Genomic DNA, 15,694 nt, shown 5'->3' with positions numbered 1-15,694 from the left:
TGATGGCTGTTGAGGCCTTTTTGTTTGTTTAATGTGATGCTAGGGACTGAACCCTGGACCTTGAGCATGCCAAGCAAGTACTCTACCACCAGCTACATCTCTAGACCAGTTGACTCCTGATGACAGTGTAGTCACCTGGAACATTGGGCCTGGTTCTTACTGCTACAGTCTGGCCTGCAACCTCCCCAGGCAGTGTCTTCTCCAAACTTGGAGCTAGCCATCTCAACCCTTGAAACCCCTGGAAAAACTGTAGCTTTCTCTCACACTTCCAGAACCACTGTAATTTCTGGGATGAGCTCAGCAACTACAAATGATTGGATTTCATTCAGAGAACCATTACATAGGTATTACAAGGCATTTCTGCCAGCCCACTAGCTGCACTTTTACCATCATTGCCTCTCTATGCTGGGAATGCCCATCTTTCGGCCTCCCCTTGCAGGCTGGGTTCCTTGGGGAGGTCATCTTGCACCCAAGGACCCCCAGCACATATCTCAGGCCCAACCAATCCTGGTTATTTTGTGAGCTCACCTTCACTGTGATCACTGTAGCCCTGTAAAACTTGCAAGTTGATGCTTATAGTATGTGTTTTTAAAAATGAACTAGATCTTGGAGATTTAAAAAAATAACAGTCTGGACTGGGGCTATAACTCAGTTGGTAGAGTGCTTGCCTCGCATGCACAAGGCCCTGGGTTCAATCCCCAGCACCAAAAAAAAAAAAAAAAAAAAGGCTGATGTAAATACTGTTTTGAACCATGGGATTTCGGAGACAGCTAAGCATTTGGCTGTGCAGCCCAGGATGCCAGCCAGACACTAGGCTGACTACAGCCGTTGGCCTTGATCACTGCCCAGTCACTTGAAACACACGTCCTGTCCTGCCTTTCCGCGTGTGTCGCCGCCTCTGGCTGTTACTGGCTACTCAACTCCTGTCCGCGTTTACTGGCGCTTCTCAGGAAGCAGGTGGTAAGAGCTAAGTTGCACTATCTCGGAATTCATTGGTGGTTCTATATGTCAGTTATATATGCTCTATTTTCCTCAGTTTTCATTGGGTGGTGGGCTGATGTGGTGGGGCTTGGCTGTAGACTCAACATGGCCGACGGCAGCAAGTGGCTGGTAAATGTGGGCCCTAAGGGTCTTCGGGGGTCTGGTCTGACTAGGAGAGCAGATTAACAGGGCGCTTTATGAGGGTGAGGACGGGATGGGGTCAGAGGCGTGGGTGGGACCCGGCCGCCGAGCTTGGCTCAAACGCCATCTCTCGCCTCAGCCTCCGCGACCCTGTGAGGCTTATCGCGCTGAGTGGAAGCTCTGTCGCAGCGCCCAGCACTTCCTGCACCACTACTACGTCCACGGAGAGCTCCCGACCTGCGAGCAGTGGCTGCGCGACCTGACCAGTTGTCGCGACTGGGAGGAACACCATAGCGCTGAGGCCCAGGTGCGCCGGGAGGGAGGTCCGGGTGGAGTGTGGTGTGGAGCCCCCAGGCCCTGGGCACTTTTCAGGCGACTACTGGGGTCCCTCCCCTCCTCACTTCTTTTTAGAAATATCCCAAATTAGTGATTTTTCAGACGGCGTTAAGAACAAAGGGGAGACAGAATAGAGAAATGTAGTTTGGAGGAGAGACGACTTTCCAGTCAACTGCAGACCTGCAGAGGATGTGATACTGCTGTTCCTGATTGACCAGGAGCCAGCCTTCACAACCTTCACCTTTCCTCGGGGACTCTAAGGAAAAGAAAGTAGGCCCAGGTGCCCTGAGCAGAGGGAGGGTGGGTTGTAGAGGACAGGAAATAGGGTTCAGAAGGACCTGAAAGACTTGAGAGTCTAGCATCCAGCCTAAAAGAAAAGCATAATATTATTTTTAAAAGATCAGTCTGGCTGCCAAGGTGTGGAGAGTATATCTTAGAGGGCCAGAGAGATAGTAAGAAGAGGTTCTAGGTGGCTGCTAGCAGACATTTATGTTGAACACTCTTTAGAATTCAGGAGTGATGAGAATGGAGCCACACTCTAGAATACAGTGAGTGGTGCCTTGGAGCTGTTATGGGAGGGGAGATGGAGAAATAAAACATTAGGATGCAGTGCTCATGGGAAGTTCCAGGGAACAGAGGAGGAGAGCCAACACCACCAGCCAGGAGCTTCAGTATTGTTATATGTGCATACTCTGAAACAAACTGATATGGAAACCAGGCGGCTGTAATAAAATGATGACAAGTCCATAATAAGTGAAAGTCAAAAACATGGGAGAAAGCTCGCAGTTTGTATGTTATCAACATAAGTTCTTACATGTCAATATGATAACACATGATTTCAGAACAGAAAAATGAACAAAAGGTACAAAGAAGCAATTCATTAAAAAAGAAAACCAAACCAGGCACCATGATGCACACCTGTAATCTCAACAATTCAGGAGACTAAGACAGGAAGATTGCAAGTTTGAGGCCAGCTTTAGCAATTTAGCTAGGCCCTCAGCAACTTAGTGAGATCCTGTCTCAAGAAATAAAAAGGACTTGGGGTATAGCTCAAGTGGTAAAGCACCGCTGGCTTCAATCCCTAGTACAGAAAGAAAGAGAGAGAGAAACCGAGCCAGGCATGTAGTACAGGCCTATAATCCCAGACATTTAGGAGGCTGAGGCAGTAAGATCACAAGTTAAAGGCCAGCCTCCACAACTCAGTAAGACCCTGTCTCAAAAAAATAAAAAGGGCTGGAGAGGTAGCTCAGTGATAAGAGTGCCTCTGGGCTTAAGTGTTTAATCCCCATTATCACCACCAAAAAAAGGAAAGAAAGAAGACAAGCAAATGGCCAGATTGAAGTAAAAATGACAAATTTGTTAGCCCAGTCAGAAGTATTTATAGGGGTTTGTAGTCTGGAACACTCATGCAGTGTTGTTGGGAGTGTCTAGTTTTCTGATTGTCTAATTATCAAATGCACCTTTAAAGGTTCTATGAACCTTTATTGTTACTTCTGGAAGCTTGTCCTAGGGAAGTAATTAGATAATAGTGCTCCATTAAAACTTTAGAATGTTCACTATATCAGTGTTTGTGATAATACAGAAACTAAAAGTATCACTAATAGACATTTGACCAGATAACTTTTTCCACATGGGGAAGAATTGCACAGCCATTAAAAAAATAGATAGCAATCTACCTGGGCATGCCAACAGTATTTTGTTTAGTGAACAAAGAGAGAAGTAGACTAGACAGTAGATTATTCTATCTTAAGAGAAACACATAATAGTTCTAAAACCTGAGATTAAGAAGGTGTTGGGGGAGGCTGTTAACTGCCACAATAGGGATAGAGATCTGGGGGTCTTTCATATTTTACCATGCTATTCTGATTTTTACCCCCCTACAGTACTGGGAATTGACCGCAGGGCCTCAGGCAATGCTGAATAAGCAGTCTACCACTGAGCTACATTCCCAGTCCTTCTGATTGCTTTTGAAACAATAATAAAAATATTTTATTTGAGGGGTTGGGGAGATAGTCTAGTGGTAAAGCATACTTGCCTAGCACTGGGTTCGATCCATACTGCAAAAAATATTTTGAGACAAAAAAGCTTGAATAAAGACATATAAGTAGACAAATTAAATTATATGTATAAAGAGGCCTGCATAGCACAAGAGCCCACAGTCAAGTTTGTAATATGCTGCCCTTTGTCTTGGAGTCAGTGGCTGAGAGAAGCTGGTGGGTTGAGGAATTCCTGTTATAAACAACCTCATTCAGTGGTCTGCCTCTTTCTTCCCAATAGCTTCTCTTTTAGATAGTTGTTCCCACCTAGAGCCTCTACCCTCAGACTTGACAAGTGAACTTGCCCCAGACTTACCAGGCCAGCCAAAGCTATCAGACCCTGAGGCCCAGAAAAAAGCATCTTAAAATTCCTCAATTGCCAGGCATGGTGGAGCATGTCCATAATCCCATTCATCTGGGAGGCCAAGGCAGGAGGATCACAAGTTTAAGGTAAGCCTCAGCAACTTAGCAAGAACTTGTCTCAAAAAACAAAAAGGGGTAGAGATGTACCTCAATTGTAGAGTCCTTGCCTACAATGTGCCAAGCCCTGGGTTCAATCCCTAGTACTGCAAAAAAAAAAAAAAAAAAAAAAAAGTTAAGCAAGCTATAAAAGTCCTCAAAGTAGAATGATCTACACAGTTTTTCACAGTAGCTTATGAGAAAGAATGATCTAGATATGTGTGCTAATATATCAGTCATTAAGGTTTCTTGGGTAGAGACCATTGTGTTATTCTTCATTTGTCCATTGATGTTTAGGAGGGTGCTAGAGGAGGAGGGTGGTACCAGGGCCATGTCACAGTTTTTGAGCCCTTGGAGTCCAGTCATGAGACAGAAAGTGACCAGAATCTCATTTGCACAGCGATCCCTCTGTGAGAGTGAACGGGCACGTGTCCAGGCTGCACAGAAGAACACCCTGGTATGGGCCCTGAGGCAGAGCCCCCCTGCTGACTGGCACCTTCCTCTGCTACAGGAGAAAGATGAGTGACAAGCACCCCTCTCCTTGGCCTGTGCAGCTTCCTCCAATCTGTTTCAAGTGGAGCTGTCACACAGCCTTAAGAACTGTGACCAGCCCATGCCATCTAGTGGGATCCTCTTGAGTTGCCACTCAACCTGGTATCTAGAACAGGACATCTCTAGCCCTACCTACCTGCCTCTTGCCTGCATTAGGATATCCCACCACTACAATGCACTGAAAAGCCAATTATACTCCCTCCATAGATTATAAGAAGCCAAGCCAGGCTGACTCATGCCTGCCCCAGGAATAAATCTCTGAGGTGTAGGATTTTCAGGCTAACTCCATTGGGAACTCTGACAAGTGTGGAAATTCTGACAAGTGTGGACACATGGGTGAGTCAAAATGAGGTAGCTAAACATTTGTGCTTCTGTGAACAACTCTCCTTGTCCTTAGGAAGTAGGCTACTACATCCTGGGTTTATGACTATGTATTGCCAGCCTCTGACATCCAAGCATGCTCAGTTTCACTGCAGATGCAGGTGGGGTGTGACAAGGATTCGCTGGCTTCTCTGCACTAGGAAACTTCATGGAAAGCTCCTAAGGAGGCCCTCGGAGATTTTTAAGAAGTGCACACACCTACAGAACACAACCTTGCAAGGGTTCGTGGAATCTTGGTGTCAAAAACCCAAGTCCAAAGGGCTGGGATTTTTATTTTAAGGCTGATAAGTTGCTTTCAAATAATTTCTATTGTAGTTTAGGAAAAAGACAAACATTAAACATCAATAAAGGAGTCTTGTGTTGGGGATGTCAAATATATGCATATGAACCACCAAGAGCACTAATTCTTTTAGAAGTCGATTACTAATAAGGTGGTTTAGCATCTTGTGGCTGCATAACAGGCTCCAGATACAATGCTGAGGACCAGTTTGGGTATGTCCCTGGCACCCTCTTGTCCTTTCCTGGCTATGGGCAGTGGGTTAAATATCTTTTACTTTGTTCTCTGAAACAAAGTAAGTGATCATTTCAGAAAGGCATACATTAAAGAATAAAATTTCCTACTGTGTTTTCTCTTGTGCTCATACGAATGGTGAGAGGTATGTGCTCACAGGATCTCAAGAGCAGAGGAGTGAAGAAAAGTCAGTTGAACAGGCTTGATGTGTCTTAGCCAAGCAGGGAGAGTCCAGTCTGAATGTGACTATATTTTTAAAATATTTTAGTTGTAGATGAACAGTATACCTTTATTTTATTTATTTATATTTTTATTTGGTGCTGAGGATCAACCCAGTGCCTCACATGTGCTAGGCAACTGCTCTACCAAACCCAGCCCCAATGTAACTATATTAATGACATACATTTCCAGCTAATGAAGAGAGAGAAGGCAGTAGCTAGAGATCTATAAGGGTTTTTCTCAAACACAGGGAAGGGGCATCTGAATTTTGGATTCTGCATCTTCCTTGGAGGGGTGTGGGGCTGGACATGCAAGTAAATCTTAAGGGAACCTTTCCCCACGTGCACCAGTCCATGAAGGACTCCTCCCACTACAAGCATGCTCCCTGTCACCTGCTTGTTCAGAGCTGCGTGCACTGTGGAGCTATGTACACAAAGGACATATTCTGGTTTTTGTTCTTTTCTATTTGGATATTCAGGTCCTCCTCCTACACTGCCACTGTTGCATTGTGTCTTTCTTCCTGTACTGAACAAGTTCCACATGAACAGATAATCTGCACAGAATGTTCCTGTGTTCATCTTGTGTGTGTATGTGTGTGTGTGTTTTGTTTGTTGGTGTTTGTATGTGTATGATATCTAACCCAGGGCCTCAGGTCCAACCAAGATTGTAGTCTTGAAACTGCTAAGTTGCCTTCAAATAATTTTTATTGCAGTTGAGGAGAAAGATTAAACATTAAACATCAATAAATAGGAGTCTTGGGTTGGGGGTGTAGCTTAATGCTAGAGCACTTGCCCAGCATTTGCAAAGCCCTATTTTCAATCTCTAACAGTGCAGTAAGAGTCTAAAATGAGCCAGGCACAGTAGCACCCACTTGGAATCCCAGCAGCTGGGGAGGCTGAGGCAGGATTGTGAGTTCAAAGCCAGTGATCAAGGGCCTGGGTGGAATTCTCAGGTTGGTGAGTAGCCACAGACTTGACCTGACTTGCTTTCTCCAGAGACCTCTGGCTGTTACTGCACGGACAAGGGACTGGAGTGAACTTGCCCAACATGGATAGATCAGTTGTCTATTGTAGGTCAGGCAAAAAGTCAACAACAGCTTAGACCTCAGAGGTAGCAATGAAGGTCAAGGAAACTGGTTACATTCAGTATTTGACTTAGGTATAGCCAAAGAACTTAGAATTCTATAATGCTATATTTTTATCCAGGGCTGGTAAAAGTTACCAAAGTGAACCGCATACTAGCATACAGTCCAGAGATATGAACCCTTGCATTTATGGTAAAACACTTTTTGGCAAAATACCAAGGTGATTCAATAAAGAACTGGCAAAACTTATATCCATATTGAATGAAACTGGATCTTGACTGAATACCATATTAAAAATTAACTCAGGTGGTAGATACCAGTAATTCCAGGGACTGGGGGAATACAAGTTTGAGACCACCCCCTGGCAATTTAGTGAGAACCTGTCTCAAATTAAAATGGGCTGGAACCACACTTATAATCCCAGCAATTTAAGAGGCCAAGGCAAGAGGATCACAAGTTCAAAGCCAGCCTCCGCAACTTAGCAAGACCCTGTTTCAAAAAACAGAAAAGGAGAGGATGGGGATATGGCTCAGTGGTTAAGCATCCCTCAGTTCAAACCCTGGCACCCCAAAATAAAAAGGGCTGGAGGGAGCTGTAGCTCACTGCTTGCCTACTATGTGCAAGGCCCCAGTTTCAATCCTTAGGATCCCAGCCCCCAGCCCCCAAAAAAGACTATCACAGAGTAATAAAGCAACCCACAGAATGGGAGAAAATAGTTACAAACCATACATTTGATAAGGAATTAACATATAAAGCCCAATGTGAAAAATAATTAAAAAATGAACAAAGGACTAAAGAAAATGTACAAATGGCTAATAAGCACCTGAAAAGATGTTCAACACCATTAGTCATTAGGGAAATACAAATGAGAACAACCAGATATCACCTCACACCCATTGGGATGGCTACTATAAAAAACACAGACATAAGTGTTAGTGACAGTGTGGAGAAATTGGAACTCGGGTGTACTATTGGAGGAAATGTATAATGGCTCAGCCTCAAAAGAAAGCAATATGGTGGTTCCACAATATTAATCCAGAATTACCATAGGGTCCAGTGGTTCCACTTCTGGGTATATACCCAAAAGAGAATTGAAAGCCAGGTCTCAAAGAGATATTTGTAAGCCCTTATAATAACAGCTTTTTTTTTTTTTTTTTTTTTGCAGTGCTGGGGATTGAACCCAGGGCCTTGTGCTTGCAAGGCAAGCACTCTACCAACTGAGCTATCTCCCCAGCCCAGCAGCATTATTCTTGATAGCTAAAATATGGAAGCTGTCAACACAGTGTTGCACTCCTGTAATCCTAGCAATGCAAAAGGCTGAGGCAGGAAGACTGTAAGTTTGAGGCCAGCCTCAGCAACTTAAGGAGACCATCTCAAAAAATAAAAAAGACTTGGGGGTATAGCTCAGTGGTAAAGCAACCCTGGGATCAATCTCCAGTTCGATGAATAAATTTTAAAAAATAAAATGTAAAAGCAACCCAAGGGTTGATCAACAGAAGAATGGATGATCAAAAGGTGGTATATACATAAAATGGAATATTAATTCAGCCTTAAAAAAATAAATTTGGACACATGCTACAACAGATGAACCTTGAGGACGTTCTGCTTAATGAAATAAGTCAGTCACAAAAGACAAACACTTATCCTTCTACTTATATGATCATGGGACTTCTAGGCTCCAGAACTGGGAGAAAATAAGCATCTGCTGTTTAAGCCACCCAGTGTGTGCTATTTTATTATGGTAGTCCAAGCTAACTAACCCATTCACCATTTCAAATCAGTAACAGTGACTAACAACACTGAGCCCTTGGCTTCAGCTAGCCTCACATATTCATATAGGGCACAGCAGCTTTAGCTAATGTGTCATGGCCTCCCAACTCCTGGAAGACAGAGCAGCTTTAACTAAGGTGTCCCTGGTTTGCTCTACCTTCTAAAGCCTCCCTCCCCAGCTTAAAACCCCAAAGATGGCCAGGCACAGTTGTATACACTTGAAATCCTTGGAACTTGGGAGGCTGAGGCAGGAGGATAGCAAATTCAAGGCCCCAAGACTGTCTCCAAATTAAAAAAAGGCTAGAAATATGATTCAGTGGTAGAATGCCCTGGATGTAATCTCTAGTACACCCCCCCACACACACACACAGATTAAAAAATCCAAAGGTGGCTCTTTTGTCTTTCTGTCTGTCCTACTGTGTTATAACTTTCCAGTTGGCAAAATCCTATATATCCTTTACCCCAACTCCTCTGGGTTACTTTGTGCTTCTGCAAGTGGTATTTTAATTTTTTTTTTTTTTAGATGTTGATAGACCTTTATTTTATTCATGTATTTATATATGGTGCTAAGAATCAAACTCAGTGTCCCACACATGCTAGGCAAATGAGTCACCACTGAGCCAGAAACCTAGCCCCGCAAGTCGTATTTTGACTACAAAACTGTGATTTTTTTTTTTCTCTCTAGTACTGGGATTAAAGGCACAAGCTACCATACCCAGTTGGAATCTTTCTTTCTACTCCTATTTTTTTTTCCCCTCACTGGAGGGCAGAGGATGTCTCTGTCATCTTATTTCCAGTACCAGGCATAGCAGTATCTTTTACCCCCATCCATTAGGTGAATTAATTTTGACTGTTAAGACAGAGGCTTGTTATCAAACTTTTATTTATTAACAGCATGTCCAATCTTGTGGAAAGGAGATACCAGCCCTCATTACTCTGACTCTTAGGGGCAGCATGTTCTAAGGACAGCGCCTTGAGCTCTACCTTTTGAATTCTACCTGTGTATACACCTTGGTGATGTCATTGTACCTGCCTTCAGGGGGCTGGTAGTTAAAGATTGGTGGTGTATAATTTGGCCCTTCCCTCTCAAAGGGGAACAGGCTGGCGTTTCGCTTGATTGCCTCGGTGTACAACTCCAGGGACTCAAGTTTCAATTCCTGTAGAGCTTCTTGCTGGGCCTGTAGCATAGCTCTGATGGCATTCCTCTCCATCTGGTGCTCTTGCTGCTTGTATAGGGACCACTTCTTCAGAAGCAGAGCTCTCCGCTCACTTTCCTCAAAGGGAAGCTCCATCTGAGTACGCTGTCTGTGAATGCACAAGTTCAAAAGTGTGAGGCTGTGAAGTACTGACCCACTGGCAAGGGAGTCTTTGTGATTGCACATGACCCAATTTTCCCCCTGGCCAGGCACAGACAGGAATTAGGAAAGAAGAGTAGAAATTTGGGACAAAGGAAGAAATGAAATGTTGAACATGGCAGCAGCTGCAATGGATACTAGAAGCCAAAGTTATTTGCAGACTCTGAAAAAGCTGGTACTACTTTCTTAGCCCCAGGCAAACTCCCTTTGGTAAGTGGTGTTAGTGGAGAAAAGTGAAATGAAAGTCAAAATTCCAGGGAAATAAGAATCTTAATTCAGCTCTGTAACACCTGGCAATGTTCTGCTCTGTAAATTGTTCACACTTTTCAAGGAAACAGCAAAAGTTACTAACCCTGCACAGAATACATTTACAATACATACAAACCACTGAGCATTTGCATAAAAGGCTAAGGGTTTTCTACTCTGGGGACAGGGCAAGGGCTGCGGCAAGGGCTGTAAACCCAAGGCCTGTGTCACAAATCACAGCCAATATTCTTCAAGTCAAAAAAACAAAACAAAACACAACAAAACAATAACAGAACTTTGCTTTGCATCAGTGCCAAACCAAATTTGCTTGAGCATCTTCACTGGACTTATCAACAATTGTTTAGTTTTCTTTCCCACCAATCAGAAAGGCACCAATCAGAAAGCATTCTCCAACTCCCAAAAGGCACAATCAAGGAAATAAGACTCAAATGTACTGACACATTCTGATCACAGGCATGAACTTCAAACTGAAGTTAATGGTACTCCTTTGCTCAGAGAACTCCAGAGGAGAACCCCTACCTTGATTTATCCAAGAACCTCAAAGGGGTAATGAAATCTTCAATGGGAATCAGCTCTTGGCTAGCCTTTTCCAGTTTTCGGATCCTCTTTTTCAAGCGGTCCTTTGCTGCTTGATCTTTTTTGGGATCTACCTTCTTCTTCTTTCGTAGAGGTTCTGCTCTATTGGATAAAAAGCAAACATTAAATGTTTTCCTCCTCAATCTCATGAGAGAGATGTTAAGTGAAGTGCCCCATACTTGTACTGAGCTCTCCTTTGGGGAAAAGAGTTGTGCATGTTTCTCATCCTATGAACTCAGTGGCACAGATTAGCAGTTCCATCCCAGTGTCCTTGTGAGAATGAAGTGGGTGCCATCAATTCCAGGAATGGATATGAAATCATGGTGGGGTGTCAGGAATAAAATAAAGGGAAGAGTTTATCTTTAATCTTGGGATTCCAGTGTGCCTTAGGACTATACTGAAAAGTGAAAATACCAAACTGATAGAAGCTCATTCACATTTTAAATAGATTTGTGGTTTATAAAAATACTTTTAGGACTCAAAAAAGACAACATAGTGAATGTGACATGTCTATATTTACTTTTCAGTATTTCTTAACACTTTCCCCATCTCAAAGCTTTGGCAAAAGTCTGGTTATTAGGAACACATCTCCCCGTCATAATTTACTATTAAAAATAGACAAATCCTAGCCAGGTGATGTGGGGCAGGCCTGTAATCACAGTTGACACCAGAGGCTGAGGCAGAAGGCTCTAATGCAGAAGGATCACAAGCTTGAGTCTACCCTGGTCAACTTAGCAAGACCCTCTCTCAAAATAGAAAATAAAAGAGGCTGGGGTTGTAGCTCAGTATAAAGCACCCCTGGACTGAATCACCAGTACCAAAGCGGGGAAAACTGAATAAAGGGCCTGGAGTTCAAGGTGGAAATACCTTTAGTCTTCGAATCTCCTGGTACCTAGGGAGTCAGAATGAGTACTGAAAGGAAGGCCCATGGAGAAACAAGCGGTGCCCTTGAAGCTAATTGACATTTATTCAAAATACTTTTACACTTAATTTTTAAAAAATTATCAATAGCAAAATATGGCACAGAGTTTATTGACAGAAAAGCAGCTGCCCAAATTTAACTATGGGAAGCTTTAACTGTGAATTTTGCAAGCCAAACATGGGAGCAGTCTTTCTTTATTCTGGTCACTTGCACATCTGTTTTTGCCCACATCCCCGAAGAGGTCCCGGTCCCGGTTGAATTTTACCTCATGGGAATGAGTTCCCAGAAAGACAACAATGAAGCTCTCTGGTGGGTGTCTCTGATCTGGGTCAGCCAAGAAAGCCTGAAGGAGACAAGGAATGTATAAATATCTAATTCTTCTCCACTTCATAGGAAATGAAAAAGCACACATGCACAAAACTAGTGCCCGTTAAACCTGGTACTTTTTAAAAAGTACTGGATATTACAGCAAGGTCAATGTAGAGATTTTCACAATAGACATCATCAGCAGGCTCATCCCTTAGATATCCGTGGACAGGAAGGTAGGGAGGTACCTGAGAAGTCCCTGCCGCCGAGACCAGGCAAATGCCCTGGGCGCCCGGCGACCAGGCCAGAGTCCACACTCACCGGCTTAGAGTACGCAAAGCCTGCACCCTAGATCGCAGCACCACAGCCGCCATGACCTGTTTTGCTTCCGGCTGGCTGGTAGCTTCCGAACGCGCGCCCCTTGGCTGTTGGGTCCGCAGTGCCAAGGACAGAGGTTGGCTCACTACGCGGAACTTCACCTTTCTGGCCTTCGGGGACTGGGCCCAAGCCTGGCCCCGCCCCCCGACGCAGCCCCGCCCATGGCGCCTATACCGCACGCCGCACGCTGCGGGCGCCTTTCACTTCGCCGAGCGTTGGGTCCTTCCTTCCGCTTTTTTCAACCTGCTGTGAGCCGACCCCTACAGAGGGTATAATTCCGGCTACCTACTGCTTAAGCCATTTGGTCTGCATTCCAGCGAAGGTCTGGTCCCGCAGGGCAGCCGGAGTGGCTGAGGGGACCTCCCTTTGCTCTACCCGGTCCAAGTGTCCGCGTCTATGAAAACGATCCCGATCTTCCAATAAACGCGCCTTCTTGGGCCTCTCCCGCCACCCTCCCCGGACTGGGTCGTTTCTCGCATTCGTTCGAATTCACGGCTGTGGCCGTCAGGTGGCTGCATTCCAGCGCCGGCACGGGGACTGGCTAGATGCCTAATAGCGCCCGGACGAATAGTGTTGATGAATGACGAAAACCAGTTAATAAGTCGGACTCGGAACCAGCCGGGGAAAGGTGGTGACAAGCTATCCAGGACACCCCGGCCCATCCAGGCTCTCTGGATCGCCAGGCCGTCCGGGTTACAACTCCAGGCTCCGCTCGTTCGCCGCTGCTTGGGCCGCCCCGCCCCTTGTCAGCGACCGCACCCACGCTCGACCCAAAGCGGATCCGCCTTACGTTGCCCCTGCCTACCAAAGAGCCCGACCGGCCCCGTCCGCGTGGGGAGCGGTTTCCCGCCGGGGCGATTTGGCAGGTGCGCGCCGTGACTTCCGGCGTTGCCCGGGAGCCGCCGGAGGAGGAGCGGCGCAGGGGATGCGGCTGTGGTGGCGGCGGCGAGGGCCGAGCGCGGGGGGCGGCTGTGGCGGCGGCGGGGGGCGCGGGCCGGCTATGGCGCGGCGGCGCTGAGGGTGTGGGGCGGGCGGCAGCCAGAGGGTGGGCGGCGCGGGAGGAAACGACGGCGGTGGCTCCATGGCCCGAGCGCGCTGAGGGACGCGGCTCTCGCCTCAGCCCGGCGGCAGCCGAACAATGAAGCTCTTGAAGCCAACCTGGGTCAACCACAATGGTGAGTGCTCCCAGGGGTCTCAGGAGGCAGTCTGGAGTGGGTTTGGGGTCCAGAGTCGGGTTGGGGCCTCGCGCAGGCCCTGCCTTCCTCGTCCCAGTCACCCGGTGCCGGGTTCCGTAGCAGCGGAGCAGGCGGGAGCAGACTTTGTCCGCCCTGGGAGGCTGGCGAACCCGGGCACGTGCTCCGGACTGGCTGCAGCAAAGTGATCCTTCGTCCCAAGCACTGACAGACTATTGCGCCGCTCACCCGTCACCGTGGAGGGGCTGCGGCCTGGCTTTCCCCGGGAGTGGGCCTGGGTGCCGGCCAGGTTCTGCCACTCGTTTGCATTGGCTAGTATGTGTTTAGATGGTCCTGAGTGTGAAAGCTGGGCGGTATCCCCCTTGTGGCCTTTCAGTGGTGGGATGAACAACTAGAATCTTCAGGAGGAGCTGTTATTGCCCTTGCTGAGCCCTGGAGTTGGTCTGACAGTGCCCCTAATCGGGGTGCTATGGTCCTGGAATAGGAAGACTTAGGACCAAGACCCATGGAGGATTATGAAGGAGCTACCTTTATTGCTTAACTGGGATGTCAGGGTGAATAGGATTGGGGCCAGTAGGATACAGGTGTGTTCTAGGTGAGGGACTTAGATTTGTAGTGGTAGCTCCAAAGCAAACGGTGGGAAACCGACTCATCCACCCTTGCTGAGACCTGACTGGCACAGAGAGTCTAGTGGTAACCAGCAGTGTTGACCTAGTTCTCATAGGAATTGATCTTTGCTCCCCGGAGAGAGGAAGAGAGAGGATCCGCTCCCCATTCCCCTTGACAGTACTGGCATTCCAGGAAGGCAAAGGGTAACCCCCCCCCCCAGAGGCAAAAGGTCACCCTGCTGCCCTCTTGTTCCTTCCTCACTTCTACTTGGCAGTGCAACTAGAGGGAGCTACAGTTTTAAAGCAAGAGTGGATGCTTTTGCCTTTTCTTACACATGTAGCTTTAGCATTTTGAATTTGATCCCAGAATGCTCTGTCTCTCAACAAAACTGAATTCAACATGTCTTAACCGGTTTTCTTTCAATCAGAAATGCCCTCTCCTTCCATTTGTGATGCCTTCCCCATTTTTCCGGGATCAGGTGAGGTCACCTTTTCCTTTTGAAACCATTTCTGCCCAGGTTATTCTACTGTATATTCTGTGCACTTACCCCTGTGTTTTGCCTGTATGGAAGTTATGCTTGTACTTTCCACGACTCTAGGGCAAGGACTGCCTTACTTCTTTCTGTATTCCCTGCTAAACTCAGGAATGATTTATATATAATGGGTTTATGGTAAATGTTCACTAAAACAGGTAAGAAAGCTGAGATCTCCATAATTTATGAAGATGCTATAAGGCTTATGGCATGAGCCTTAGTTTCCTTTCTCTTGTTGATCTCCAAGATCCTGATGTATAGGGTACAGATCTTTCTCTGAAAAACTGGTCTGTTATTGTAGTTCTAAATTATAGTGTTTGGGATCAGGAAAGGAGACATTTTATTATGAATTAATTTGCTCTGTAAGTGAAGGTGCAAAGGAGTTTTTATTTTAAAATGCTTTGCCTAAAATACATTTGTTTTATAGCCCACCTTCTCCAGTCTCTTCTTCATTCTGCCATATAACTTATTCCTTTTTGTTAAGCTCCTTTGTAGGACAGAAATGTTACACTGTGTAAACATAATTATGTCAGTATGCTTAAACAGTTGTCTAGGTACAAATGAGTGAGAGTCTGCAATCAGGTCAGCAGTCAAATGTACGAGCCTAGCACAGCAGAGAGAGTGATGCGCCCTGAGTCTGGGATCCTAGAATGAAGTGTGATGGTGTCTGCTCTATTCACTTCACAGTATGATTGTGACATTCAGATGGAAACAGAGACACAAAAGCTTTTCCCAGACCATAAAATGCCTTAGAAATCTAAGAGATAATAATAAAAGATACCAAGACTAACTGGATGGGATTTAACTTTTTTTTTTTTTGTACCAGGAGTTGAACCCATGGGTGCTTAATCACCGAGCCATATCCCCAACCCTTTTTATTTTTTATTTTGAGATGGTCTTGATAGATTGCTGAGGCCAGCTTCAAACTTTTGATCCTTAGACTCCTGAATCTCTGGGTTTACATAGGTGTCCCACCACACTCAGCAGGATTTAATATCTTTTACACATATTTTTTGTCAAATTTCCTTTCTTCTAAAATCTCCTAAAATGAACCTTGGCCTCATGGCAATACTCAGGGGGACTGCT

The 15,694-nt window shown here is 45.7% G+C and overlaps 3 protein-coding genes across 10 annotated transcripts in view; 2 read left to right on the top strand and 1 right to left on the bottom strand.

The window, feature by feature from the left end:
- Positions 1 to 1,058: 1,058 nt before the first annotated feature.
- Positions 1,059 to 5,503, top strand: C8H22orf39 (chromosome 8 C22orf39 homolog). 2 transcript variants are annotated; one of them, XM_047560341.1, is made up of 4 exons: positions 1,059 to 1,110; positions 1,262 to 1,429; positions 3,878 to 3,944; positions 4,354 to 5,503. In XM_047560341.1, exons 1-3 carry the CDS (start codon positions 1,087 to 1,089, stop codon positions 3,941 to 3,943), a joined length of 258 nt encoding a protein of 85 aa, XP_047416297.1. In that variant the 5' UTR covers positions 1,059 to 1,086; the 3' UTR covers position 3,944; positions 4,354 to 5,503. The 2 variants fall into 2 exon arrangements, with proteins under 2 accessions (XP_047416297.1, XP_047416296.1); XM_047560340.1 differs by lacking the exon at positions 3,878 to 3,944.
- Positions 5,504 to 9,335: 3,832 nt separating this feature from the next.
- Positions 9,336 to 12,456, bottom strand: Mrpl40 (mitochondrial ribosomal protein L40). 2 transcript variants are annotated; one of them, XM_047560339.1, is made up of 4 exons: positions 12,218 to 12,456; positions 11,856 to 11,933; positions 10,612 to 10,770; positions 9,336 to 9,775 (listed from the first exon to the last, which is right to left on the bottom strand). In XM_047560339.1, the coding sequence occupies exons 1-4, from the start codon at positions 12,268 to 12,270 to the stop codon at positions 9,451 to 9,453; spliced, it is 615 nt and encodes a 204-aa protein (XP_047416295.1). In that variant the 5' UTR covers positions 12,271 to 12,456; the 3' UTR covers positions 9,336 to 9,450. The 2 variants fall into 2 exon arrangements, with proteins under 2 accessions (XP_047416295.1, XP_047416294.1); XM_047560338.1 differs by lacking the exon at positions 12,218 to 12,456 and adding an exon at positions 12,145 to 12,213.
- Positions 12,457 to 13,258: 802 nt separating this feature from the next.
- LOC124990361 (protein HIRA) overlaps positions 13,259 to 15,694 on the top strand; it is a 98,774-nt gene continuing 96,338 nt past the window's right edge. Inside the window, exon 1 of one of the 6 annotated variants that reach the window (XM_047560336.1) lies at positions 13,259 to 13,449. In XM_047560336.1, the coding sequence (XP_047416292.1) occupies positions 13,413 to 13,449 (37 nt within the window). In that variant the 5' untranslated portion in view covers positions 13,259 to 13,412. The remainder of the gene's footprint in view (positions 13,450 to 15,694) is intronic. The other 5 variants (XM_047560333.1, XM_047560330.1, XM_047560329.1 and 2 more) reach the window with 5 other exon arrangements.

This window comes from Sciurus carolinensis, chromosome 8 (assembly GCF_902686445.1).
Source record: "Sciurus carolinensis chromosome 8, mSciCar1.2, whole genome shotgun sequence".
NCBI classification, from domain to species: Eukaryota; Metazoa; Chordata; class Mammalia; order Rodentia; family Sciuridae; genus Sciurus; species Sciurus carolinensis.
The sequence above is the reverse complement of the archived record's forward strand: the minus strand, read 5'-3'. Positions and strand labels throughout refer to the sequence as shown.